A 27,289-nucleotide genomic window follows, 5' to 3' on the forward strand; every position below is an offset into this window, starting at 1 on the left:
GTCAGGAATCTTTAGACACATTATCAGATGAGACAAGGTCTCATTCTGTCACCCAGGCTGGAGTGCGGTGGTGCAATCATAGCTCATTGCAGCCTCAAACTCCTGGGCTCAAGCGATCCTTCCACCTCAGCCCCAGGAGTAGCTGGGACTACAGGTGCACACCACCACACCTGACTAATTTTTTTTAATTTCTTGCAGAGATGGGTCTCACTATGTTGCCCAGGCTGGTCTTGGACTCCTGGGCTCAAGCAATCCTCCCACCTTGGCCTCCCAAAGTGTTGGAATTATAGACGTGAGCTACTGTGCCTGCCCTGATAATAACTTTTTAAGATAGGTGTTATTATATCCATTTTGTAGATGACAAAATGGAGGCTCAGAGAGGAAAATGAACTTTCCCAAGATCTCACAGCTAGGAGGTGGTAAGGGCAGAATTCAAGCCCAGATGTGTCTGACTTCTGTGTCTATGCACAAGACAACTGTGTGCCGCACAGCACGTGGCTGCCCCTCCATCTACTCCTGCTCATGTTCCACATAAATATTTCCTCCGCACTCTTCATCTCCCTGTATGAGTGGTTACTGGAACTGTCAGTTTGGTTTCAGATAGGATTCATGCATCTGGCAGATGTAAATGGAGCTCTTTCTGTGTGCCTGGACTATTCTAGTGGCCTGGACAATGTTGGAAGATGTAAAAGAGAAAGCAAAGTGCCTTTGATTGTGATCGTGCCTCTTGTGTCAAAGAATTCAAAAGACTAGTGGGGAAAAGGAGGGGTTACTGTAAGTCCAGACAGAGGTGGGGGTGAGAGAATGCCTGGCCCTTCCAAATGCAGGCATCCAGGTAACTTGGTCTGAATGATGATGCTCCGGGGTATCAACAGAACTAGCAAGTGAGGCCACTGACTCATAGCTCTTTGAGGAGCTTTGTGGAGAAAGGAGAGCAGAGTAGAGACAGGCAAGGAAAGAGGCATTCACACTTGCATGCATGATTTTGATCCCAGGTCAGATACTAGAATGGTTCCAAAGGGAATGGTTTGTGAGCCTTTAAATTAACAAAAGTGGCTTTTGCCGCATCTACTGCAAGAATGAAGACCATTCTCAGAAATCAGACTGTAGATATTCCAGAAATTGTCAACATTCCTCTGAAGAGATGCAGTTAATTGTGTAGAGCCACAGGGGAACCCTGCAGAGGAGCTTCAGTCGCATCAACGTAGAATTCAGTCTCCGTGGAAAACAAAGAAGCAGCTCTGGGTTGACAAATGGTAGGAAAATAGGAAGGAAGTGGCTACTGTTCACACTACATGTAGAGTCATGCACAGAACATGATCAAGGACATTTCACTGGGCTTCCCTCACAAGATGAGGCTGCTCACTTCCCCATCAATGTCCTTATCCGGAAGAATGGGTCTCTTGTTGAAATCTGAAATTTCTTGGGTGGAAAATACATCTGCAGGGTTCAGATGAGGCCAGGTATTGCTTGTTCGGTATCTCAAGCCCAGAGAGATGAATTAATCCTTGAAGAAAACGACGTTGAGCTTGTTTCCAGTTCAGCAGCTCTGATTCAGCAAGTCACAACAGCAAAAAGAAGGCAGTCAGAAAATTTTGGGGTGCCATCTATGTCTCTGAAACAGGAACAGTTCAGCAGGCTGATGAGTACAATCCAAGAGTTGTCCAGCTACAGACACAAGATGCCGGATGAGTCCTAAGACCTGTTTGTGATATTTTAATGATTTAATAACAGACCTATTAATTTGAGACTTTTTCTTAAACTGAAAAAAATGAATTAGCTATTAACATAGGTGGTGATTAGTAAGAGGCAGCTCATGTTCTCCGAGGATACGTCATGTCAATCAAGTGCCATTTCCTTTGTGGGTGAGGATTCCTGAGGGGCAGCTGGAGAATGTGTGGTAGACACTGTGCAGCTGAACTCCAGCAAAGCATCTGATCTTGGAAGAGGCTTTAATGGAGAAAAAAGAGTTGAAAGTAAGGCAGGTAGGAGTTAGAATAACGGCCCCAAAGATGTGTGTCCCTTATCTCAGTCAACCCCAAGGGAAATTTCTCAGGACTTATAACTGGGCTTAGTCCATCGCCTTGTCTGGTTCAATATTTTTATCAATGACTTTGGTAAAATCATAAAACTTACATTTGTAAATGTTATGAGTCACACAAAATCAGAGAGCATAGTGATATCATATGTGTTAAAATCAGGATCCCAAAAAGTCTGATAATAATGTTTTAAGATAGGTGTTATTATCTCCATTTTGTAGATGACAAAATTGAGGTTCAGAGAGGAAAATTAACTTTCTCACGATCTCACAGCTAGGAGGTGGTAAGGGCAGAATTCAAACCCAGATGTGTCTGACTTCTAAATCCACGCACAAGACAACTATTGGCTGCAACTGGCTGGCTGGAAAGAAGGACCAAATAGAACAGAAAATTTGATAGGAATAAATGTAAGGTATCCACATGGATCTACAAGATACAGGAACAGTGACTGGAGGCTGGTGTTGGGGGGCGGGGGGGTGGGGAGGGCAGTCCAAATGCTACAGGTGGGAAAGGGATTTTGATTGATTGGAACTTTACCATGAGTTATGTGCATGATGCAGTCACCCAAAAATCTAATGTAATCCAGTTATGTAAAGAAGTATAGTAATTTAAATTAAGGATGTGACAATATTGTTCTCTTCTGCAATAACCGGATAATACTAGGAATATTATGTGGGGCCACATTTTAAGAGAGACACAGGTGAGAGGCCATGAAGGTGACAAGGGAGCTCAAAATGAACTCCTGCAAGAAGCGACAAACATTTGATTGTCTCTCTAAACAGAAAAGATATTAGATGGATTTTAAGAAGTAGAATTAGGACCAATATGTAAAAGTTATATGGAGCTAGATAATAAAGCAGGATAAAAGGAGATACTTCTGTCATGACATGACAAAGGAGGAGTAGGTTTTCTCAAATGTAGTGAGTTTTGTCTTAGTACAAAAATAAATAAATAAATAAATAAATAAATAAATAAATAAATAAATAAATGTAACTATGGCTGGGCACAGTTGCTCATGCCTGTAATCCTAGCATTTTAGGAGGCCAAGGCAGGGGGATAGCTTCAGGCCAGGAGTTTGAGACCAGCCTGGGCAACATAGCAGGCTGTGTTACCCAGCCTACAAAAGTCAAAATCTCCACAAAAAGTTAAAATTAAAAAATTAGCTGGGCAAGGTGGTGCGGACCTTTAGTTCCAGCTACTTGGGAGGCTGCAGTAGGTGGATCACGTGAGCCTGGGAGTTCCTGATGAGGAAATTAAGGAACTCAAAGATTCCAGAAGACGCATATGGCTCCACTATTGATAAATAGTGGAAGTGGGGTTCAAACCCTTGTCTTTCTGGCTTCAAAAATTTGTATGCCTTATTCACTGATCCACACTGCCTCCTGATCGAAGCAGGAGGAACCAGGGGCTGAGAGATCCAAAGGGTGCAGCTTGAATGTTACCCATTTCAAATGGGACTGTTTCCTCTGGGACTCATTCAGAAGCTCTGGCTTCGCCAATCGCTTAGAGAAAGAATAATAAGCATCACACTCATAGTAATCCGGGGGAAAGAGGGGAAGAGAAAGCATAGCTATGATGAGCACAATTCTGAGGCAGAGGCAGAGGCAGTGCCCAGAGCCTTGAAAAGTGAATTAATTGATGTCCAATGACATCATGGCATTTGAGCTTCCTTAGGAGAGGATCACCCCGCTGGGGTCCTGGGATGTACAAGAAGCCTTTGTCTCTGAAACTTCCCATCACTGTGTAGACCACATTGGCTTTAGCAATTCTATCCCTGATTTTCTCCAAATACGATAGCAATGCTGAATAAAATTCCACACAAGTTTAAAGAAAATACCTACTATTCTTGAAAGTAAGGAAGGGAAGGCAACAGGTGCCAGAAATGAAGAAGAACCAAACTTCCCACCGGGCTATCAGAATTAACCATATATCCTGAGGCTGGGTTAAGTGTGCAGGCCTCCTACATTACTGGAAATATGACTATACCTCTCTACATAAAGCTGGAAATCCAAGAAGGCCTTCCCACTCATCAAAGGAGGCTGGAGTAACTCTGCCTACCAGACCAGGGGTGTGGCACAGAAATCACCCACCCTTGGGATATGGGAAGAAAACGTCACCTGTTAGAAACTGGAACACCAAGTCCATGCTATGTGCAAGTATGGAGTCCAAATTCACATTAGCCAAACAGAACCAAAACCATGAGCTAAGAAATTAACAGAAAAGTCAAACTGAGACTGGGGAAACCCATACAGTCCAGGTGGAAGAAAACATGAAACTGTCCCATGGGAACATCTCTACAGTACTGCACAGATAGTATTTAAAAAACAAAACAAACACCCACTAAAAGTGATCCCAAAGTCAAAACCTATAAATCACAAGGTAAACCAAAACATTATGAGAGAGAAAGTTAGCAAACCGCAACAAATGGTGGAACTCACATCCCAGGAACTGCTGCACAACCCAAAAGAGCTTTATTAATAGTATGTTTAAAGTTTTCAAAGAAAGAAGATAAGAGGGCATTACACATGAAGAATGAAATTGGAAACTATAAGCACTCCAGAAGGAAAAAATAGTTATAATTTTTTAATGATGAGTTAAGCTATAAACCAGACACAGCTCAAAAGAGAATGAATTGGAAGATCATTCTGAAGAAATCATCCAAAATAAAGCACAGAGACATAAAGAGATGAGAAATACAAAAAATAAGTGAAGAGATATGGAATGACAAGACACAATGGAATGTTAAGAGATGATAAGATAAGAAGCTGTAACATTTACCTCACAGGAGCTTCAGAAGCAGAATGAAGAAATGGGGAGAATAAATTGTTTTAAAGAATAATCACGAGAAAAAAATTCTCAAAAATGATATGATATAAATCTTTAGAGTGTACAACACAGTAAACTCCAGGTAACATTGAATAAAATATATCAGACTGAGACATATTGTAAGTCTTATATACTTCAGCCCATATAAAATGTATACTCCCACACATATAGGGTAGACTCCATCGCTCAAGAGAAGGGCTAGCCTCGGTGCACTTGCAGGAAAGTTCGAAGTGGAAGTGATGGCCCCATGTCCTGGAGTCGGAGGTCAGGGATGGGACACTCATCAACAGGAAACTGCTGAGAATCCTACTCCATTTCCCTCCCTCACCCTGGATGGCCCTAGAGGCCTCAGCCCCTGACTGCAAGGGCACTCATCAGGAATACTTAGAAAATTAATCAAACCAGCTCAATCTAGCTTAAGCAAAAAGGCGATTTACTAGAATGATATTTTAGAGGTTGAGAGACTTGTTAGAGGAGTTGAGCACCTGGCCTTAGGATGGAATGAACCAGTACATTAAAGAACCTGAGGGTTCATTCTACAGCTAAAAACTTGAAAAGTAATAGAACTCACCTTTATTTTTCCTCCCTTTCCCTCTTTGGTCCCTCTTAATTCTGCTACTCTCTGTGTACTGGCTTGATTCTCTCTTATTGAAGATTGGATTGGGGGTAAGGAGAGACCACCAAGAGATATGACCTTAGACTTCAGATTCACCATTAAAGAATAGGCTCTTCACTGGAGATGTGAAAAAGCCAAAGGCTGATTATGGTTGCTGGAGATAGAAGATTCGGGCCCAGCTTGGGTCACATGCCTGCTCACCCCCAACCAAACCACCCCCTCCTTCCCCCCTCACCCCGCCACACACACACACACACACACACACACTCTGACTGACATTAATCACTGTAGCCAAAAAAGCAACAGGCAATACCCATCGTTCAATTCTGATTGCTAGAGCGGTGCTTATCAATGCTGATGTGCACACATTAGGGGAACTTGTTAAAATGCAGATTTTGATTTCAAGAAGGAAGTCTGGGGTGGGGCTTGGCACTGCATTCCTAACAAGCTCCCAGGCAGAGCTGATGCTGCTGGTCCCCAGACCACATGGTGAGGCCCTTGGCTAGAGCTTGGGGGGAGTCAGAGTAGAGCCAGAGGAGGAGCAGTTCCCCAGAAAAATGGAGTGGGGTAGCACAGAGCTGCACTAGAGGATTTTTTTTTTTTTTTTTTTTTTTTAAGAAATGGAGTCTGGCTCTGTCACCCAAGCTGAAGTGCAGTGGTGCAATCAGGGCTCACTGCAGCCTCTTCAGCCTCCCAAGTAGCTGAAATTACAGGCACATACCACCACAAGTGCCTAAATATTTTTTAAGAGACAGGTTTCACTCTGTTGCCCAGGTTGGTCTTGAACTCCTGGGCTCAAGGAATCCTCCTGCCTTGGCCTCCAAAAGTGCTGGGATTACAGATGAGTCACCATGCTAGGCCCCTAGTGGGGTTTTCGTGGTGGAGAAGCCACCATAATTTGTACTCACACTAATTAGGGTCATCTTGCCTTCCAGAAGCAAAATTGACTGCAGTTGGTCCTTGTACTTTCCAAATACACTTTAAGGCAAAAGTCAAAGGTATCAGGAGCTACAGATGTCTTTGGTGTTCAGAAGACAAAAAAGAAGCACTAGGCTTCGAGATGGGATGAGAGTAACAGGGGAACAAGAGGTCAAGAGTGGCAGTGACAGATCCCTGACTGTCTTAGCTCTAGGGAAACCATAGCTCACCAAGCCTGGACTGCATGTGTCTGCATTTGGCTGCAGGACTGGTGGTAGCATGTGCTTCTGCGTCTTGGAGTGAGGGAAAAGAGATTTGTGGCCGGGCGCGGTGGCTCAAGCCTGTAATCCCAGCACTTTGGGAGGCCGAGACGGGCGGATCACGAGGTCAGGAGATCGACACCATCCTGGCTAACACGGTGAAACCCCGTCTGTACTAAAAATACAAAAAAAACTAGCCGGGCGAGGTGGCGGCGCCTGTAATCCCAGCTACTCGGGAGGCTGAGGCAGGAGAATGGCGTGAACCCGGGAGGCGGAGCTTGCAGTGAGCTGAGATCTGGCCACTGCACTCCAGCCTGGGTGACAGAGCGAGACTCCGTCTCAAAAAAAAAAAAAAAAAAAAAAAAAGATTTGTAAGGCTTAGATGCATCCACTCCTATAAACACTGCTGCAGTGCCTATCTGCTGCCTTTTTTGCCAAGTTCTGGCAGCCCGGCACATTGAGAATCATGCAAGGAAAGCAATGTGTGAGGCAGTTGATCCCATGCAAGCCTGGCTAAGGACAGCAGGAAGGCCATCTGGCCTCTCAGCAGTGGCCCTCTACAGATCAGCAGGGTCTTGATTCTGGGCTTGCATAGACAACATGATCAGGGAAGATTTTGACTCCCTCAATCCACTTATGCCTAGTGTTCCATTATTGGAACGCCAAGCATGTGGGAGTTATTTATATCCTACTGCTCAAGGTCATCACCAATGTCTGATTTTTAAATTCAAATTAAATTCAAAAAATCACAACCTCCGGCATAAATGGGTTAACTATCTGGCTCCAGAACTGTTACCAAGAAAAGACTAAAACAATTGTGGTGCTTGTTGGGGCATTCTGGGGTCTGTAATAAATTATAAATGTTAGGATCCCACCCATGGGTGTATATCACCCCCAAATGTTCTGTCTTGGAATGAGAAAGGGCCCTGGGCTCATACTAGGGTGGTTTTAACATGCTCAGTGAGAGGCTTTGCTGCTGTTCAGAGTTGCCCTTGTTCTTATGAACTGTCAGTTCCCTGCCATGAACAGAGAGGAAGCAGAGTGCAGGTGGGGCCTGCCCTCCTCCCAAACCAGGGCCCTTCAACAGTGATGTTTTCTCCAGGCCTGGGCCTCTCCTCCAGAAAATTACTTCCAGCTTTAGATTTTCAAATTATCAGGATTTGAATCTCATATTTGTTGATTTTTGACTGTGAAAGGATCCTAGAGGCCATTGGATCTGGCCCTTCATTTCACAAACAAAGAAAACACCTGGCACCCAGAGCTATGCAGCTAATTCATTTTTGGACTTATGATGTCTACGACTCATTATCAGGTTCCCAAAAAGGGCACTCGAGCAAGATCCTGCCTCCAGACCCCTCTGCTGCCATAGGCAGATGAGAGTAACTTTACTTTGAAAAGCTCCACTTTTTCTAGAAAAGATAGACTACCTCTCTCACAGCTAGAGCTGACTGTCACCGGGTGTCCATAGCCTCCGAATGCGCAGAAAGGAGCCATAAACAGGAATCACAGCAAGATGGGAACTAGGAAGGCCTGTCGGGAAGCCTCTGGAGCAGGCAGGAGCCCTGAGAATGGCAGCTTCCAGGGTGGGTCTGGGTCTAGGAGGCGAGGAACTGAGAGCCAGAGCTCAAATCTACCTGGGAACTTTCTCTATGCTGGAAAAACAAGGATAACTTTCTCTTAACCCATTTTGAATCCTTGAATCTCTGTGTCTTCTTCAAGGGTGAACAATGCATGTCTGTGATCCACATCACATTGCAGAGCCAGGGAATACACATTTAGACGGTTAGTCAAATCTAAATTCTATTTACAAGAAGCCATCAATCAGCATGTGCTATGGAAATCCATCCAATTCTAAAGAAGTCCATACTGTCGGTCTGAATGTAGGCAGTCTGGCTGTGTGTGTGAGGAGGAGAGAAATAGAGACAGACATACCAAAAGTACACAACTACCTTCAAAAGCGGTGCACCCAGACACACCAGTCTCCTGGGGCTGGCCTTGAAAAGCTTTGCAATTAATAGAAATCAGTGTTATCTAAAAAGGCACATTATGGAGTTGACCCCAACCATAAGCTTTCTTGCCCTTGAGATACAACCTTTCATTTCAACTTTCACAAAACTGTTCTCTTTAGGAATGATCCTGATTTTTCAAAAGCTATTGAATCGGGGTCATCTTCATCTTACTCTAGGTTTGAGACCAGGAAAACACAGCCTGTTCATTTGATGCTGAATTCCACAGGTCATTACGTCTCTTCAGTTTGAAGGAAGCTGTTTTTTAAAAGCATAAATCATAAGTCAGAGGGAGAGCCCTTGGGATAATTCCCCTGAATGTTTCTTTGCTAAAGACAAATCTATGCCCATGGCTTTAAATAGTTTTAACACAGCTCCTGGAAATAGCAAAGAGCATTGCCCACACATCTGCATAATTAGTTGCAGGGTATAAACCCCAAATCCACATACCCTTTCCTGCAAAACTCAGGGAGGCAGGTTCCTTAGGCTCAGCACTCCACACAGGTCCCTCGACAGCACTGAGCCGAAGCAGTGGAGGAACCACCATTGCAACAGGCTTGGCTCTGTTTCCTGGCTCTGTCTCGGCCAGCAGAGTAGGTGGGCAGCGACTCTCTTTCTGGTAAAGATTGTTCCACTTTACCCAGCACATCAGCCACAATTAAGGCTTCACTAAAATAAATTCAGAGAGTGGGGAATTGAATCAGGAGCCCCTAGTTCTAGACTCAGCCCTGCTACTAGCTCCTCACCACCCTGGACAGAATGCATCACATCCATGCCAAAGCTTTCCTACATCTAAAGTACGGAAGTCAGAGCTCTGACGTCCCTGCCAACTGATAGTTCACAGTTTAAAGATATCCACTTGCTAAACTTTCTGGCAGTGTAAATGTGCTGATGTTGGCAAAATCTGCCTAAACATCAAGCACTGAGTTCCGCTCATTTATTCGCAAATATTTCCTGACTGCCACTTTTGAGTTGTGCACTATCCTAGATGCTGGAAGGTACAAAGGTGACTGAGACACAGACTCCTTCTTCCAGGAAGAGATCGTGCTCTGCTGGGAGAGAGAGCTATGTAAACAGTAATGATGGAGCTCTGCAGAGGTGTGAGGGAGGTGGGCACAGAGTATTATGGAGGCAGATTTACAGGGTGCCTGTGAGGAGCCCAAAGGCAAAGAGAAAGCCATGGAAGAGGAGAGAGCTAGTAACTCCGTGAAGGAGACAGCAGCAGGGAAGTATCTGCAAACTTATGAAGCCCATGGGGCCTGAGGCAGAAACTGAGTTCGGCCAGATGCAGAGAAATGTCATGATTGTCTAGTGAGGAAGGGTGCCATCTCGGTGCCTCGATGTCCCAGCTGAGCCCTGTGACAGCAGCTCTGTGTTCCTGCAGCCTGTTTTAGCGACAGATCACTAGGACAAGATGTTGTTCCTGCTCCTCTGAAAAAGGCCAAGGACAGCAGGTGACGTTAACATGAGTGACGAAGGGACTAAAGTTGGGCCGAAGGCCTTTTGGAATCCCCATAGGATAATTGAACTATTCCATTATACTGTTCTTGAATATCTGTCGGGTAGCTCTGTGAGATATCTCACTGGATACTGCATTGCTCCCTTGCAAAGCTTGGGCTTTGAAGATTGCCATTCTGCCCACTGATGTGTACCCAATTGCCATTCCCTTTCATGGCGATAAGTGCAAAGAGCACATTGGTCAGGCCAGTTCTCAAGTGTCAGTCTCTCAATTGCAAGCATGGGAGCCAGGCTGGGCTTGAGAGGGAGTGCTGCTCACCCAAGGTCTTCAGGAAATCTTATCACAAGTTTGGAATTGTCGTTGGTTGTCTTTTCACACTGACAGAATCCTAGATCCCTGAAAGGTGGTGTGGAGGTACAAAAGCAAGCCCAGCTTTGAAATCTCAACTTCTTTTCTTGTTAAACAATTATTTGAAAATTCTTTTTCATAATAAGCTAAATATACTCTTTTCTACCACTGCAAAGCCCCAAACACATAACCACCCCTGGGGAAGAAAGCCAGGAAGAAAGTGCAGATGAACACAGACACCTGCCACAGCTGTGGAGTCCCATTCTGGGACTCTGGTGGGCACCTTCAGATCTGGTGTTGCTCCACTGTTCCCACTGAGTCTAAGTTCCAACTTTTAAAGAAGCCAAGTAAAGGTCCACACACTCTGCTGTGTCTTCTCCACTCTGGGATATAAATGCTGTTGGATCATGTGTTATACAAATGTATTCCTGGTTCATCTCTTGACAGTTTAGTGAAACTCAAAACCAATCGTCGCTGATGTGGAAGTTGTAAAAAAGCAGCAACATGGAAGTGAGAGCCCAGCAGCTGTTATTTTCTGGGACCTGTTGAATAAGAGCTGAGCGCAGTTTCCTCTGTTTTGTGGAGGGATGTGCTTTGTTTAAAGCAGAAGGTTGACACTTTCCTGAGCCGCCTGTTCCACTTCGGTACTAACAGCTGTCAGTAGAGCCCATCTCCAGCTTGTTCTTCATCTCCTACCTCCATAACAAAAAAATCACATCTTGCAAGAGATGGTCCTGTGGGGTCTTTCTGCTGAAAAAAAAAAAAGAAAGAAAGAAACCTTGTGTGTAACCTCATTGGGTTAAGTGGACTGTCACAAACAAAGTGATTCAGAGTAGCTTTATTCTGTGCAATATTTTAATGAACTCTTTAAAATAGGCAGAATGGTTTCTGATCTGGAGAGGCTGTTTCAGATTGGAAGGAAATGTGCAGCAGTTCAGAAGGTCCATCCTTCCTAGGTAGCCAGACCGCTTCACTTGCCATCTTAGTATCTAAACATAAATGGAGGCTGTCTCATCCTCTGTCTTTGCAGCTTCCATCTTCACCTTAGTCATAGAGCACAGAATCACTTCACTGTGAACCTAGCAAGTTGGCCAGGGGCCCTGTGGACCAGTGATGCTTTGGGAACAGGCACACTCTCGGCACTTCTCAGATACCTCTGCTGTTTGATTGAGCATGCAAAATAACCAGCTGGTCCCCAAAGAACAGATTCCTGTGGAGGAGGCTGTAAAACTCCTTGTTAGTGAGACATATATGCAGTCTGTGCTTCTCCATGTTTCCTCTCGAAGACCTTATCGTTCAGGCTGGACCATTCCTCAAGGGAAAAATCTCAGAAACTAAAATTTCTTGTAGAATGCAAATGCCTTGAACTTACATCTTTTAATGAAATATTTGCCTACTCATATTTTGGTGGATGAACACAAACAACTAAAAAATATGTGGGCAAAGGACCTGAATAGACATTTCTCCAAGGAAGACATACAAATGGCCAACAGGTATATGAAAAGATGCTCAGCATCACTAATCATTAGTGAAATGAAAATCAAAACTACAATGAGATACCACCTCACGTCTGTTAGAATGGTTACTATCATAAACAAAAGACAGCAAATGTTAGTGATAATATGGAGAAAAGGGAACCCTTGTACACTGTTGTAGAAATGAAAATGGGTACAGCCACCATGGAAAACAGTATGGAGATACCTCAAAAAATTAAAAATAGAACTACCATATGATCCAGAAATCCTGTTACTGGGTATATATATAAAGGAACTGAAATCAGTATGTTAAAGAGATAATGTCTGCATTCCCATGCTACTGCAGCATGATTCACAGTAGCCAGCTTCAATGTTTTCTGATGGATGAATGGATAAAGTGTGGTATGTATACAACATGAAATACTATTCAGTCTTACAAAAGAAGAAAATCCTGCCATCTGGGCAACATAGATGGACTTAGAGGACATTGTGCTAAGTGAAATAAGCCAGACACAGAAGGACAAATACTACATAATCTCACTAATATAAGGTAATAGTTAAAATAGTTAAACTTGGCCGAGCACAGTGGCTCATGCCTGTCATCTTAGCACTTTGGGAAGCCAAGGTGGCAAGATTGCTTGAGCGCTGGAGATTGAGGATGCAGTGAGCCATGATCATGCCACTGCTCTCCAACGTGGGAGACAGAGCAAGACCCTGTCTCAAAAAAAAAAAAAGAAAAAAAAAAAAAAAAAAGAGTTAAACTCATAGAAGCAAAGAGTATAATGGTGGTTGCTAAAGGATAAGGGGGGCAGAAAACAGGGAAGAGTTAGAGTGCAAAGTTTCAGTTATGCAAGATGAGTAAGTCCTAGAGCTCTTCTGTACAGCAGGGTGCCTATAGCTACTAATACTGCAGCATATACTTAAATATGTGCTAACAGGGTAATTCTTATGTTAAGTGTTCTTAACATACACAAAAAAAGAGGGCTGGGGCAACTTTGGAAGTGATGGATATATCTGTGGCATTAATTGTGGAGTTCATGGGTGTGTACTTACTCCAAACTCATTAAGTTGTATACATTAAATATGTACTGCCTTTTTTAGGTCAATCATACCTCAATAAAGACAGGTTTTTTGGAAAAATGTAAATATGTGACATCTTAGAGAAGGACAGTGCAAGTGATAAAGAAATGAGGGATTAAGGTGTGCTGAAAGTGACTGAGGTAGTGTAGTTGCTGTTTTATAGAGGGTGTCTGGGAAGGTCTCTCTGACGTTTGGTCAGAGATCTGAAGGGATGAGGAAAAGAACCATGTCCAAATCTTCCCCTATATTTACATTTTTTGCTCCAAATAAGATGGGAAGCCAAAGAAAGTTTTTGAGCAAGAAAATAACATGGCCTGATTTATGTTGAAAAGAATGAGACAAAGGTATGAAAGAAGGATAATAATAATCTAGGTAAGAAATGATAGTGGCTTAGACAAGTGTTAGCAAGTGCCCCAGATGTTAATGGCACAAATGTTCCTCAGACACATTTTCAGAGATAGTGATCTACCTGGATATGCATCAGAATCTCCTAAGTGTATTTTAAAATATATAGATTTCTGTACCCCATTCCAGACCTACTGAAATGGCATCTCTGGATTGGGGCTCATGACTGGTCCATTTGCCACTATTAAAACTTTTTTCTGATCACCTACCGAGGGTAATTTCAGAAACTCCTTTGAGCCTGTAAAATTCAGCAGCTTAAACAAAGGTAGGCAATTCTCTGACAGAGTAAATCAGACTAACCCTCCCTTTGAGAAGAATTATAAAGTTGGAGAAAATACTTTAAAAAATTGTTTGGGGGCATCAGAGAGCAATCAATACAGCCAGGATTTAAAGTGCCAAGATCCAGAGTGAAGGGACACAGAGGAGGGCAGCCGTACATTTGCTGGTGCTTTGACTTCTTAGAGAATTTTCCAGTTCACAGAGTGTGTCATGGAAGCCAAACAGAAACCAGCAGCATGGAACTTATGGCACTCATTAGGCTGGGAGGGCAAAAAGCTAGAAATTCAAGGCTGGCAACCTAGCCATAGATTGAGATTGATTCAGGATCACAGAAGAGAATAACTCAACAGAAGTTAATCTAAATTCCATATGCAGTTAAGCCTCAAGGCATTGACTGATACCTAAACTGTGAATGTTTAGGATCAGACAAGGAGGAACCAAACAGAAAAAGCATCCACCAAGGCAAAGACTTTAGTAGTCTCATAGTCGTGGGGAGAAAAACTGGAGTTCAGACCCATCAAGGCGGGAGAAGCCCTTGTAAACAACCAGTACTTTTAGTTGAGACCAAAGAAAGTTCCATGACCTAAAAATAAAGGGGGAAAAACAGAAATTGACTAGTATGAGCCAGTTAAGGTGATCATGCCAGAAAAAAATAAATCTACACCAGAAGAAAATGACATCATTCAGAGCCCTACAATTTTCTTTACACAGTCTGTCATCAATAAAAAGTAACAAAACAGACCAGGCATGGTGGCTCATGTCTAGAATCCCAGCACTTTGGAAGGCCGAGGCGGGCGGATCACGAGGTCAGGAGATGGAGACCATCCTGGCTAACACGGTGAAACCCCATCTCTACTAAAAATACAAAAAATTAGCCGGGCACAGTAGCGGGCACCTGTAGTCCCAGCTACTCAGGAGGCTGACGCAGGAGAATGGCATGAACCCAGGAGGCAGAGTTTGCAGTGAGCTGAGATTGTGCCACTGCACTCCAGCCTGGGTGATAGAGCAAGACTCTGTCTCAAAAAAAAAAAAGAGAAAGAAAAAGAAAGCTGGCCAGGAAATGGCTACATCACCAAAAACCAAAAACTAAAAATAAAAGAGAAATTAGAAGCAGATCCAGAGATCTTCCTTGGTTTTGAGTTATTAGATGCAGACTATAAAAGAACTGTGATTAATATATTCAAAAGAGTACTGAAAATATGAAGAATTTCACCAGATAACTGAAATTTATAAAGAATAATCAAAGGAATAGCCAAGTAATGGAAAACATAACAGAAATTAAGAATGTATAGGTTGGTTTAACAGAAGGTCTGATATAACAAAAGAGAGGATTCATAAAATGGGAAATAGGTCATTAGCAAATACTCAGATTGCAACACAGATAGAAAAAAAGGTAGAAATTCAGAAAGAAGCATAAGAAACATATATATGGGCACAGTAAAAAGGTCTGATATGTGTATAATTAGGGTCCCAGGAGTAGAGGGGAGACTGTATATTGGCCAAGAATTTTCCAAAACTGATGGAAGACATCAAACCATGGATTCAAACTTTATAAATCCCAAGCTCTCCCTTTACCACAAAAAGAAAAACAAACAAAAAACACCTAGCCATATCATAGCAAATCTTCTGAAAACCAAAGTAGATACAAAATGTTTTTAAAAAAGAAACCAGAGAAAAATAATTCATTGTCATCAAAAGAGCAAAAATTAGAATTTACAACTGACTTTTCCACAGAAAAACTGGAAGCCAGAAGACAATGAAAAAATATCTTCAAAGGATGGAAAGAAAATCATTATCAACCTGAAATTCTAAGACTAATAAAAATGTTCCTTAAAAAGTGAAGACAGGCCGGGCGCGGTGGCTCAAGCCTGTAATCCCAGCACTTTGGGAGGCCGAGACGGGCGGATCATGAGGTCAGGAGATCGAGACCATCCTGGCTAACACGGTGAAACCCCGTCTCTACTAAAAATACAAAAACTAGCCGGGCGAGGTAGTGGGCGCCTGTAGTCCCAGCTACTCAGGAGGCTGAGGCAGGAGAATGGCGTAAACCCGGGAGGCGGAGCTTGCAGTGAGCTGAGATCTGGCCACTGCACTCCAGTCCGGGCGACAGAGCGAGACTCCGCCTCAAAAAAAAAAAAAAAAAAAAAAGTGAAGACAAGGGGCTGGGCATGGTGGCACATGCCTATAATCCCAGCACTTTGGAAGGCTGAGGTGGGTGGATCAGGAGGTCAGGAGTTCAAGACCAGCGTGACCAACATGATGAAACCCCATCTCTACTAAAAATACAAAAATTAGTTGGGCGTGGTGGCGCGTACCTGCAATCCCAGCTACTTGGGAGGCTGAGGCAAGAGAATAACTTGAACCTGGGAGGCAGAGGCTACAATAAGCCGAGATCACGCCACTGCACTCCAACCTGGGCAACAGAGTGAGACTCTGTCTCAAAAAAAAAAAAAAAGTGAAGACAAAAATAAAGATATTTTTATGAAAACAGACCCATGCAAAAAGTAATACTTTAAATAGACTCTTCAGACAGAAAAAAATAAAATGATCCCAGAGGGAAGCACAGCAGCTCAGGAAGAAATAATGAGCTTTACAAATAGTAAATATGTGATTAAATATAAATGAATACTGACTGTCTAAAATGGCAGTAATAACACGTCACAGGATTTTTAAAATATGTAGAACAAAAACTCATAAAAATAACAGCCTAAAATATGATAAAGAAGTGTGGGATGGAATTAGTGTTGTAAGGCCTTTGTATTGTCCAATAAGTGATAAAATTATCAAATAAAATATATTCTAGTAAGTCAAGAGTACATGTTGTAATATCTACCACTGGAAGAATAATTTTTAAAATGTATTTCTAACAAGCTAATATAGGAGAGATTGGATCATTTTAAAATTTGATTAACCCACAAAAAGGCAAAAAAAAACACAAATGAAAAAATAAAAATATTTGTGAGGCAAATAGAAAAGATAAATGATAGAATTAAACCCAAATATAGCAGTAGTTAAGTTAAATGTAAATGGATTAAAATTTCAATTAAAAGATTAAAGATAAGCTGGGTGTGGTGGCTCACACCTGTAATCCTAGGACTTTGGGAAGCTGAGGCAGGCAGATCCCTTGAGGCCAGGAGTTCGAGACCAGCCTGGCCAACATGGCAAAACCCCATCTCTACTAAAAATACAAAACGTAGCCAGGCCTGGTGACACATGCCTGTAATACTAGCCACTCAGGAGGCTGAAGTGCAACAACTGCTTGAACCTGGGAGGTAGAGATTGCAGTGAGTGAGCTGAGATTGTGCCACTGCACTCCAGTCTGGGTGAGACTCTGCTCAAAAAACAAAAAAAAAAAATTATAGTGTAAACTGGTACAACTACTTTGGAAAACCATTTGGTACTATTTCTAAAGCTGAGCATGTACATACTCTCTAATCTTGTATTTCCACTCTTTTGTATATACCCAAACTAAACACATACATATGTGCGCCAAAAGATATATCCATGAATGTTTATAGCAGCATTATTTATAATCTAAGCCATTCAATGTCCATCAACTGTAGAATGGGTAAATAAATTGTGTTATTAGATGCTATATAGCAAGTGAAATACTGCCACCTACAACAACATGGATGACTCTCTCACACATAATGTTGAGCAAAAAAAAAAAAAAAAAAAAAAAAAAAAAAAAAAAAGCACAGAAGATGTGTAATTCCATATTTACAAAGTAAAACATGGCCAGGCATGGTGTCTCACACCTGAGGTCAGGAGTTCAAAACCAGCCTGGCCAACATGGTGAAACTCCATCTCTACTAAAAATACAAAACTTAGCCGGGCATGGTGGCAGGTGCCTGTCGTCCCAGCTACTCAGGAGGCTGAGGCACGAGAATCGCTTGAACCTGGGAGGTGGAGGTTGCAGTGAGCCGAGATCACACCACTGTACTCCAGCCTGGGCAACAGAGCGAGACTCCACCTCAAAAAAAAAGAAAAAAAGAAAAAGAAATTGTTAAGATTGTAAATGTTATGTTATATGTATTTTACCACAATTAAAAATTTAGAAGAACTTTTTCAAAGAGAGAAATAAAGAAAATGGAGAAAGAGTGAGAAAAGAGCATGAACCTTTGAATTCAAATTTGTTCATGAAAATAATCTGGAAATTTTGAAAAAATACAGTGAAGTTCACATTTTAAGGAAAATTTGCAGTAGCAAAACACAACTATGACAGGTTTTATGTATGCATAAAATTTCAAATAATGTGACTCCTCTGAGATTTTAAAAGTTAAACAAGAATCAAAATACCAGTTCTGGAAGGCCAAGTGAACTATAAATGCCAGGTAATGGTGCTAACATTAACTGGCTGACGAACAGAAACACAGTGCTACTGGGGGAAAACTAGTCAAGATTTGTAAATTTTGAATTATGGCATGCTGTCAAGAATGCATCCCGCATATAAACTGCACCATTCTCTACAAAATTCTTGGCCCCTCACTGGACAGTATGATTGAGTATGTCTAGGGTCACATCCAAGCAATTGTATTTTTAACAGCTCCCTGGGATTTTTTAAGACAAATGGCCCCATGCTTCATTGTTTGAAAAACCTCTGGTCCTCCATAAAGGAATAAGTGCATGCATTCTATAAAAAAATTACTTGTGAACATGTATTATATGCCAGGCTATGAGGATATAATATGAAGCAAAAGTATAACAACCACACAGAGTGTATGTTCTAGTGAAGAAGTCGAACAATTAAATAAGCTGCTATTACAATAAAGTGCAATTACAATAACGGTCCTGTACACTACGACAAGGAAGACAGGGCATTATGGGACCATGTGTCAGGAACACTGACACATGGTCCCAACACTGAAGGGGATATATGAGCTGATATGCAACTGATGGAAATTAACCGACCAAAGAGGTTGGCCATTATCCTAAGGGAAGGCGAGGGAAAAGGAGGATCTCTCTGAGTGTAGTGTGGAAAATGGAACGAATTGGATTAGAGGAGGGACAGCAGTGATGAGAGAAGCTAGTCTCCAGCAGCAGTAGTTGAAGTGAGTGAGAATAAGGGCATAGGTCAGGGTACTAACTGTGAGAATAAAATATTTAGTAGAAATAATCTATAGGCCATGGTGATAAATTAGATGTGAAGACAAAAAAGGAGAAGCTGAGAATGATTCTTAAGTATCTGGCCTGGGTAGAAACTTAAATCACGGTAGCATCTCGGGATTGAGGATGCAGGGGAAAGACACTGAGTTTATTTGGGAAGGCTGAATTTCAGGCATCTGGGAATGTCCAAGCAAGGGTGGTATCAGATTTTTAAAAGTATCCTGATTGAAGAGTCATCAGCTGGGCTTTAAAACCATGACAATAGATGATATTACTCAGTGACTATTTGTAGGTTGAAGAGAACCCTAAGAAAATATCAAAGAACAGACAAGATCAGGCATGTTCAGGGTGGTATTGCAATCCACCCATCTGACAAAGGTCTAACATCCAGAATTTACAAGGAACTTAAACATAGGCACAAGAAAAAGACAACCCCATCAAAAAGTGGGCAAAGGATATAAACAGACACTTCTCGACAGAAGACATTTGCATGGCCGACAAGTGTATGAGAAAAATGCTCAACATTGCTGAGCATTGCAGAGAAATGCAAATCAAAATCACAATGAGATACCATCTCATGCCAGTCAGAATGGCAGTTATTAAAAAGTCAGGAAACAATAGATGCTGGTGAGGCTGTGGAGAAATAGGAACACTTTTACACTCTTGGTGGGAGTGTAAATTAGTTCAACTACGGTGGGAGACAGTGCAGCAATTCCTCAATGATCTGGAACCAGAAATACTATTTGACCCAGGAATCCCATTACTGAGTATATACACAGAGGAATCTAAATCATTCTACTATAAAGACACATGTACTCGTATGTTTATTTCTGCACTGTTTACAATAGCAAAGATATGGAACCAACCCAAATGCCCATCAATGATAGACTGGATAAAGAAAATGTGGTACATATACACCATGGAATACTATGCAGCCATAAAAAGGAATGAGATCATGTCCTTTGCAGGAACATGGATGAAGCTGGAAGCCATCAGCCTCAGCAAACTAACACAGGAACAGAAAACCAAACACCGCATGTTCTCACTCATAAGTGGGAGTTGAACGTTGAGAACACATGGACACAGAGAGGGGAACAACACACACCAGGGCCTGTTGAAGGGTGAGGGATAAGGGGAGGGAACTTAGAGGACGGGTCAATAGGTGCAGCAAACCATCATGGCTCACGTGTACCTATGTAACACACCTGCATGTTCTGCACATGTATCCTGGGTTTTTTCTTTTTTTTTTTTTTTAGAAGAAATTAAAAAAGAAAATACCAAAGAAGGCCTACAGAGGAAGTCTAGAAGGGTGTAGAGAGGTCAAAGGAAACTTTGGGGACTGTGCTGAGTTGGAAGCTAAGAGGGTGTTTCAGGGAGAAACAGTCAACAATGTCAGAGGCTTCCAAGAGTAAGATGAACACCCAGAAGTGCCTTCTGGAACTGGTAATGTGAAGGTCATTCACAGTTCGTCCAGGGGTTTGAGTGAGTGTGGGGAGCAGGCATGGACTAGAGTAGCTGGACAGTGAGGAAGGCAAGGTCATGGAGAACATGAGCGTAGATGGCTATTCTGAAAAGTGTGGCTATGAAAAAGGGGAACAGAGGAAAGGGGCTGGGTGAGAGGCTTGCTTTTGTACAGGAGTATGTTAAAGTTGGAAAGACTTAGACATATTTAAATGGTGATGAAATGGGTACGGGAAAAAGAGAGGAACATAAGAGTGTTCACTGAGGAACAAGCCAGGCTGCAGGTTTGGCTCTACTACTCACATCTGTTTGAACTTGAGTGGATCTTTTCGTCTGTCTGGGCTGTGGCATCCTTCACTGTTAATCGCGGGGCTTTTCTCTCTCTGTGGTTTTCCAACTGCACCTGCACCCCTCAAAGCTGTCTGAGTGCCCACATTTCAGCTTCAACCACAGAAACTTTACCTCTCTCTTATGTGTTTTTAATTAACTTAATTTTAGCAATTTAATGCACGCACATACTTTGGAAAAGCAAAATAGTAGTAAAAGAATTATGGTAAAGAGGAGTAACTTCTTGCAGCTCCACATCTGCCTACTCTCAACCACCCTCAATTCTTGTGGATACTTTTCTCTGGTATTTAGACCCATTTAGCTAAATTAAATTCTTATCTCCGTATTTCTTAAATATAGACATCCTCTGATTTCTATCTCACCCTACCCTTTCTTCCCCACCCCCCAACATAATAATATCCCAATTTTTAGTTAATAGTGTTTGCATTATCATAAGCACACATGTTGTTCACTGATTCTGCCGTCTTTTGTGAAAAACCCATCATTTCTCCTGCCAACAATATTTCCCTCTTTTGTCTCATTCATCTTGATTTCCATGTAATGATTGTTATTTTTTTCCCTAAACGTTCTGCCACCTCAAAAGCCTATCACTATTTTGCCTGTTCTTGCTTCATCATAAGACTTCCTCAGAGAATCTCCTCCAGGAGCCTTCTGTGGTTCCTGGTCTGCAGCAGAGCACCCTGCTGATGCTGGGACGCACTTTCTCTCTTGCCCATGTGGAGTTGGCCTGCTTCCAGCTGCCACATCTTTCTCCTCCAGACCACCCTTGCTTTGGTGCAGCGTGTCCTCCAGTGGCTTGGGAGACACCGCTGTTGAGGACTGCATAGCTGAAAATGCTTTCAGTCTACCTCCACCTTTGATTGATAATTGATTGGTGATAGAATTCTGGCTAGAAAAAAAAAAATTTTCCTTCAAAAATGTTAATGCATTGTGCCATGATTGTCTGGCTTCCATTTTGGTTGTGGTGGTGTCCGAGGTGATTACAATTTCCTATTTCTTGACCTTGTTTGCTTTTTTTCTCTTGGGAGATTTTAGGTTTTCTCTGTATACCTTTATTTTACAAATAGACACCTTGTTATGGTTCTTTCTTTATTCATTTTGTTGGTACTTGGTGACCCCTTACATTATGAAGATTCATGTCTTTCAGTTCTGAGAAACTCTTGAATGATTTATTTTGTAATTTCCTCCACTTCGTTTTTTCTGTTTGCTCCTTCTGAGGTTTCTTTTAGTTTGATATTGGACTTTCTGGTTTAAGCTTCTAATTTTTTCCTTCCTTCCTTCCTTCCTTCCTTCCTTCCTTCCTTCCTTCCTTCCTTCCTTCCTTCCTTCCTTCCTTCCTTCCTTCCTTCCTTCTTCCTCTTTCCCTCTCTCTCTCATTTTATAGGAGATTATTTTGACTTTATATTCCAACTTTCCTATTAATTATTTTTTTGAGACAGAGTCTTGCTCTATTTCCCAGGCTGGAGTGCAGTGGCATGATCTCAGCTCACTGCAACCTCCACCTCCATGGTTCAAGCAATTCTCATACCTCAGTCTCCCAAGTAGCTGGGACTACAGGTGTGCACCACCATACCCGGCTAATTTTTATATATTTTTTAGTAGAGGCAGGATTTCACCATGTTGACCAGGCTGGTCTCAAACTCCTGACCTCAAGTGATCTGCCTGCCTTGGCCTCCCAAAATGTCTATTAATTTTAAAAATGTAGCTACATCGTATATTTAATTTCCAAGATTATATCCTTTTTAATAACCATTTGTTCTTGTTTCATAGATACAATATCTTCTCTTACCTCTACAAGGATATTATCTCTGCCCCACACCACACACATACCTATATAAATCCTTCCTATCCTTTAGTCCTTCGGTTCAGCTCCAAATCCACATTTTTATGAGGACTTATCCAATCAACCCAATTCTCCAGTATAGCATCATTATATTCCACACCATCTATCTCCTATGTCAATATGTTAGGCTTGCGTTGCCTCCTATTGAAGGATAAATGTCATCTCCCCGATTACACCTTCTCATGAGCAGAAGCTGCTCTTGAAAATTAAATGGAGGATACCAATATTTAAAATGTAATAGAAGAGTTGGAATATAAAGTCAAGATTATCTCCCATAAAATAAGATCGAGAAAGAGAGAAGGAAAAAAAGAAAATTAGAAGATCAAACCAAAAGATCCAATATCAAACTAAAAGAAGCACCAGAAAAACTGAAATAGAAAAAAACTAAATAGAAAAACTGAAGTGGAAGAAATTACAAAAGAAATAACTCATCTTAGTTTAAAAGAGACGTTTCCTTAGCTTAAAAAGTTTACTTTTCTGTATCAACCATAAGACCTTGTCTAGAATTGTGGGAATGTCAAGTGCTAAACCAGGGTTTGTTGATATGAATTAAATGATAAGCCATCCTCGTCCCTAAATATATAATATAACCAAATTTTAGAAATTTGTAGAAAAGTTAGAATATAAAGTCAAGTTAGGCTATCCCAGTTGGGATTCTTTAAAGAGTACTAAGAACATAAGTATTTGTCAAATAATATGAGTGCAGAACTTACTGATTTTTACAATTTTTTCTTTTACCATGTTTCTTTGAATAATTCTATTGAATAATTCAATATTCAGTAGCAGTATTGCTTTTTGTTTGAGACAGAGTCTCACTCTGTCACCAGGCTGGAGTGCAGTGGCGCCATCTCAGCTCACTACAACCTCTGCCTCCCAGGTTCAAGCGATTCCCCTGCCTCAGTCTCCCAAGCAGCTGGGACTACAGGCACGCACCACCATGCCCGGCTAATTTTTGTGTGTTTTTAGTAGAAGTGGGGTTTCACTATGTCGGCCAGGATGGTCTCAATCTCCTAACCCTGTGATCCACCCACTTCGGCCTCCCAAAGTGCTGGGATTACAGGCGTGAGCCACCGCACCTGGCTTGGTATTGCTTATTTTTATTAAGTCTTTCTTGAAGCTCTCAATTTAGATTTCATAGAAAAAAAGCTTTTGTTTCCCACTCATATTTCATTGGTTCATGAAATATTTAATTAAACTGTGTAACTGAAATACCAAGAACTAACTGGCAAAAGCAGGATCAGAAGTAAACACATCTAAATCTTTGTATGTGACTCAATCAGTAGGAACAGAAGGACTTGAGTGTTCTGGAAGTAACCTGCCACCCTCTAGTCTTTAGCGTGCCAGCAGCATCAGTGAGCAGAAGGAATGAAGGGCGTTAGACTGTCCAGTCAGTTATGTGGGCGTCAGTCAAGAGAGTGTTGACTGTGCTCCATTTGTATACCAAGAAGAGGGAGGTCTCTGGCAGAAATGGATTCATGTTCATCATCTGTCTTGGGTTCCCTTGCAATCAGAGACATACATGGGCCAGCCAGACCCTGAGATATTGTGCTGGCCTCTCGAGTAGCTGGGATTACAGGCACCTGCCACCATGCCTGGCTAATTTTTGTATTTTTAGTAGAGACAGGGTTTCACCATGTTGGCCAGGCTTGTCTCAAACTCCTGACCTCAAGTGATCCACCCACCTTGGCCTCTCAAAGTGCTGGCATTACAGGTGTGAGCCACCGCTCCGGGCCAATATTATGCTGTTTTAAGACCGAAGACTGTGCACTAATCTCTTAGCACTGAAGATTAGTGCATAGTCTTTGGTCTCAGAATATCACAAGGCTCACAGGTCCAGGGGGCCAATTGTCTTGGTCTCATTAGAACCAAGATCCACCAACCTAAGCTGTGATCTCCTGGCCATGATGCCTTAAAGAGCCAGCAGGACTCTGCCAGGCCTCAGAGTCTCACCTTTTTCATCTCCAGGATGGGATCCCCCACTCCCTCCCCATTTCCAGCAACTTGGGCCATCAATACCAAGCCATGTCTGTGCCCTACCTCCCTTCTCCATCCCACCTACAACAATCAGGCTTTGGAGGAGTCAAATATGGATTTTCAGAGAGGAAACAGGTTGTCCAGTTAGCCTTGGATGGCCCCTTCCAGAACATGAATTACTTTTCATGACAGTGAGCCAGGTGGAAATTGGAAATTCTACTTGTGTGATGTTGTTCTCTTAGGAAAGGAAACCTCTAAGTATAGTGGAGCTAGGTTGGCATGAGTGGCCAGAAAGAATATTTGTATTTTATTTTGGTCATACTCAATGGACCAGCATCACTTTGTAGCCACCATAATCACAAACATAAAGGAAGCCATCATTCACGGTCACTGCCCCTGGGGGAACAGAGTCTTCTGCAAACAGGGGCTTGGGAAAACCCCATAGAAAATGTAGCGGGAATACTGTATGAAAAATACGTGGCAAAAAGAAATATCAGCCTCTCAGTTAGATGAGGGTTGCAGCTATATAAAGCCAAAATGGAATCAATTCCATTGAATCGGTTTCGTGATACATTTAGTGATGTGAATGTTTTACCTGGCCCCCGTTTGTTCAGAAGCAACATAGGACTCTGTGTGCAGAGAAAGGTGGCCAAACTGCCCCAGACTCTACAAAACGGTAAGTGTGTTTCTCCTCTGTCAATATCCTGGGCTCTCATGCCTTTCTCTAAGGAGTTTTCTTATTCCTGCTATGGACATCCCATAGTTGAATCATGAACAAAGATTTCCTTCTAGATTGATAGGAAGAATAGACAGTAAAATTAAATTTAAAATCTTACCCAATCCCCTTTGACTCTTGTTTTTAATTTTCCTCCTTTTTCTCTGCATTTTAATATTGAGTGGCACTAGGACAGAGCTATTCCCCCAACCTAGTGCATTTGCTTTATTCTAGAGGCGTCTTTTCTTTTGCTCTCATGGCAGTTCATTTGGGACTGAGTCTATTTCTAGATCGCTAGCGGGCTGACTCCCTTCCTGGCTGGCAGGCCATCCCCAGCTGTGGCAGTGCTGCACCACGTCCATGAGCCCGGACAGAGGCTTCCACGGAGCAGTGCCTCCTCTCTCGTCCATCTCCTTGCCTGGCTTATCAGGCCCAACCCAGCAATGATCTTCACTCCCTGACAGTCAAGGAAACAGGCAGCTGTCGACCAAGCCTTCTCAGTGGCCTCTCTCCACACCCGAGCCCCCCACGGCCTCCTCTCCTTCCTTCTTCTGCATGTGGAAGACTGGCTTTAATTTTCTTAAAGATTTTTTGAACTATCTGTGATCCTTCCCCCTAGACTCTGGAATGGCATCGAAAGACTTTCTTCTACAGATGTTTCCTCATCTCATTCCCACGTTAGACTCTGAATTTTTGGATCTGCTTATTCTTCCTGTGCTAGATAGTCTCTTAGAGAAGTGGGACTTCCACATGGTGGAATAAGTACCCAAAACATGGCCTCGGGGAGAAAATAGGTCGCGAGTTAACACTATTCGTGTCATAGCCAAAAGGTATTAGATATGCCCAAGAAGTGACTGCCCCTGCCTGATCACAAAGGTAATTCCAATTGAGAGCAACATTTTTTAAAAGTATGTTTCAATGTGTTCTCTTAGAGCAAGCTTGTCCAACCCCTGTCCCACAGGCCACATGTGGTCCAGGCTGGCTTTGAATGAGGCCCAACACGAATTTGTAAACTTTCTGAAAACATTATGAGATTTTTTGTGTGTGATTTCTTTTAGTAGCTCATTACCTATCATTAGTGCTGGTGTAGTTTATATGTGGCCTTAGACAATTCTTCTTCTAATGTGACCCAGAAAAGCCAAAAGATTAGACACCCTGTCTTAGAGTATCCATCCTCCTCCATTACCATCCTTCTCCCACAACACTCCCCACCCCAATAAAAAGGTGTAGTGAACCCCTTCTCCTACTCAGCAAGTAACAGAATCCCTCAGTCAATCACCATAGAATTAGGCCTTCGGGTCAGATAACACCAACATTACCTTCTGTATAGAACCATAAATTCTAAGCTTAACATGAACAGAAGGAAGAATCTGTGACATCAGATCACTGTGCAACATTTGTTTCAGTGGACTAAAGCAATAGGTTGAAGGGCTTTAATAGAAGTTTATTAAAAATAATAATTTAAAAACCCTGCCCCTTCCTATATTTGCTTAAAATAAAAAAAAAACTTGCTATAGGAAATAAATGGTCTGTCTAAACCCAGGAAAATAATAACAATGCCTCTCTTTCCTTGTTTTAGGGAATGCTGTCGATTTTTTGGAGACAATGGCTTGACTTTGAAGGTGTTTTTTACCAAGGCAGCACCCTTTGGTGTTCTTTGGACACTCACAAACTACCTGTACTTACATGCAATAAAGAAAATAAACACTACGGATGTCTCCGTGTTGTTCTGCTGCAACAAAGCTTTTGTGTTCTTGCTCTCATGGATCGTTCTCAGGGACAGATTCATGGGAGTGAGGGTAAGTTCCTTATTATCTGTCTTCCTCCCTCACTCAGTCATGTCAACCAAAACCTGCCCATCGGCTTGCTTAGCTCCATGTGCTGGACCATGAGCATAAGCTGCTGACCACTTTCCTTCTGATTTGCAGCAGAAAATGAGCCCAGCAGAGGGCCCGGTTCTTGGTGTGCCTTGCCAACCTTCTTGCTTGCAAACCATACTAGACAAGCATTCATTAAAGCACCTTTCATTTCAAGCATTTCAACAAGCATTCCCTAAAGTGTGTGCCAGTCGGGGACCCAGCCTGGGAATGGCGATATGCTCCGCTCTCTGCGTGCTCACCCAGTCTCTCAT

The 27,289-nt window shown here is 42.3% G+C and overlaps 1 protein-coding gene across 2 annotated transcripts in view; it reads left to right on the plus strand.

Moving 5' to 3' along the window:
- The window catches only part of SLC35F3 (solute carrier family 35 member F3), a 404,617-nt gene that overhangs the window by 362,140 nt on the left and 15,188 nt on the right, over positions 1 to 27,289 (plus strand). For both annotated transcript variants that reach the window (XM_010383549.2, XM_010383558.2), the window contains one exon: positions 26,738 to 26,957. In XM_010383549.2, coding sequence (XP_010381851.1) covers positions 26,738 to 26,957 — 220 coding nt within the window. The remainder of the gene's footprint in view (positions 1 to 26,737; positions 26,958 to 27,289) is intronic.

The sequence above is a fragment of the Rhinopithecus roxellana genome, chromosome 8 (assembly GCF_007565055.1).
Source record: "Rhinopithecus roxellana isolate Shanxi Qingling chromosome 8, ASM756505v1, whole genome shotgun sequence".
Taxonomy (NCBI): domain Eukaryota; kingdom Metazoa; phylum Chordata; class Mammalia; order Primates; family Cercopithecidae; genus Rhinopithecus; species Rhinopithecus roxellana.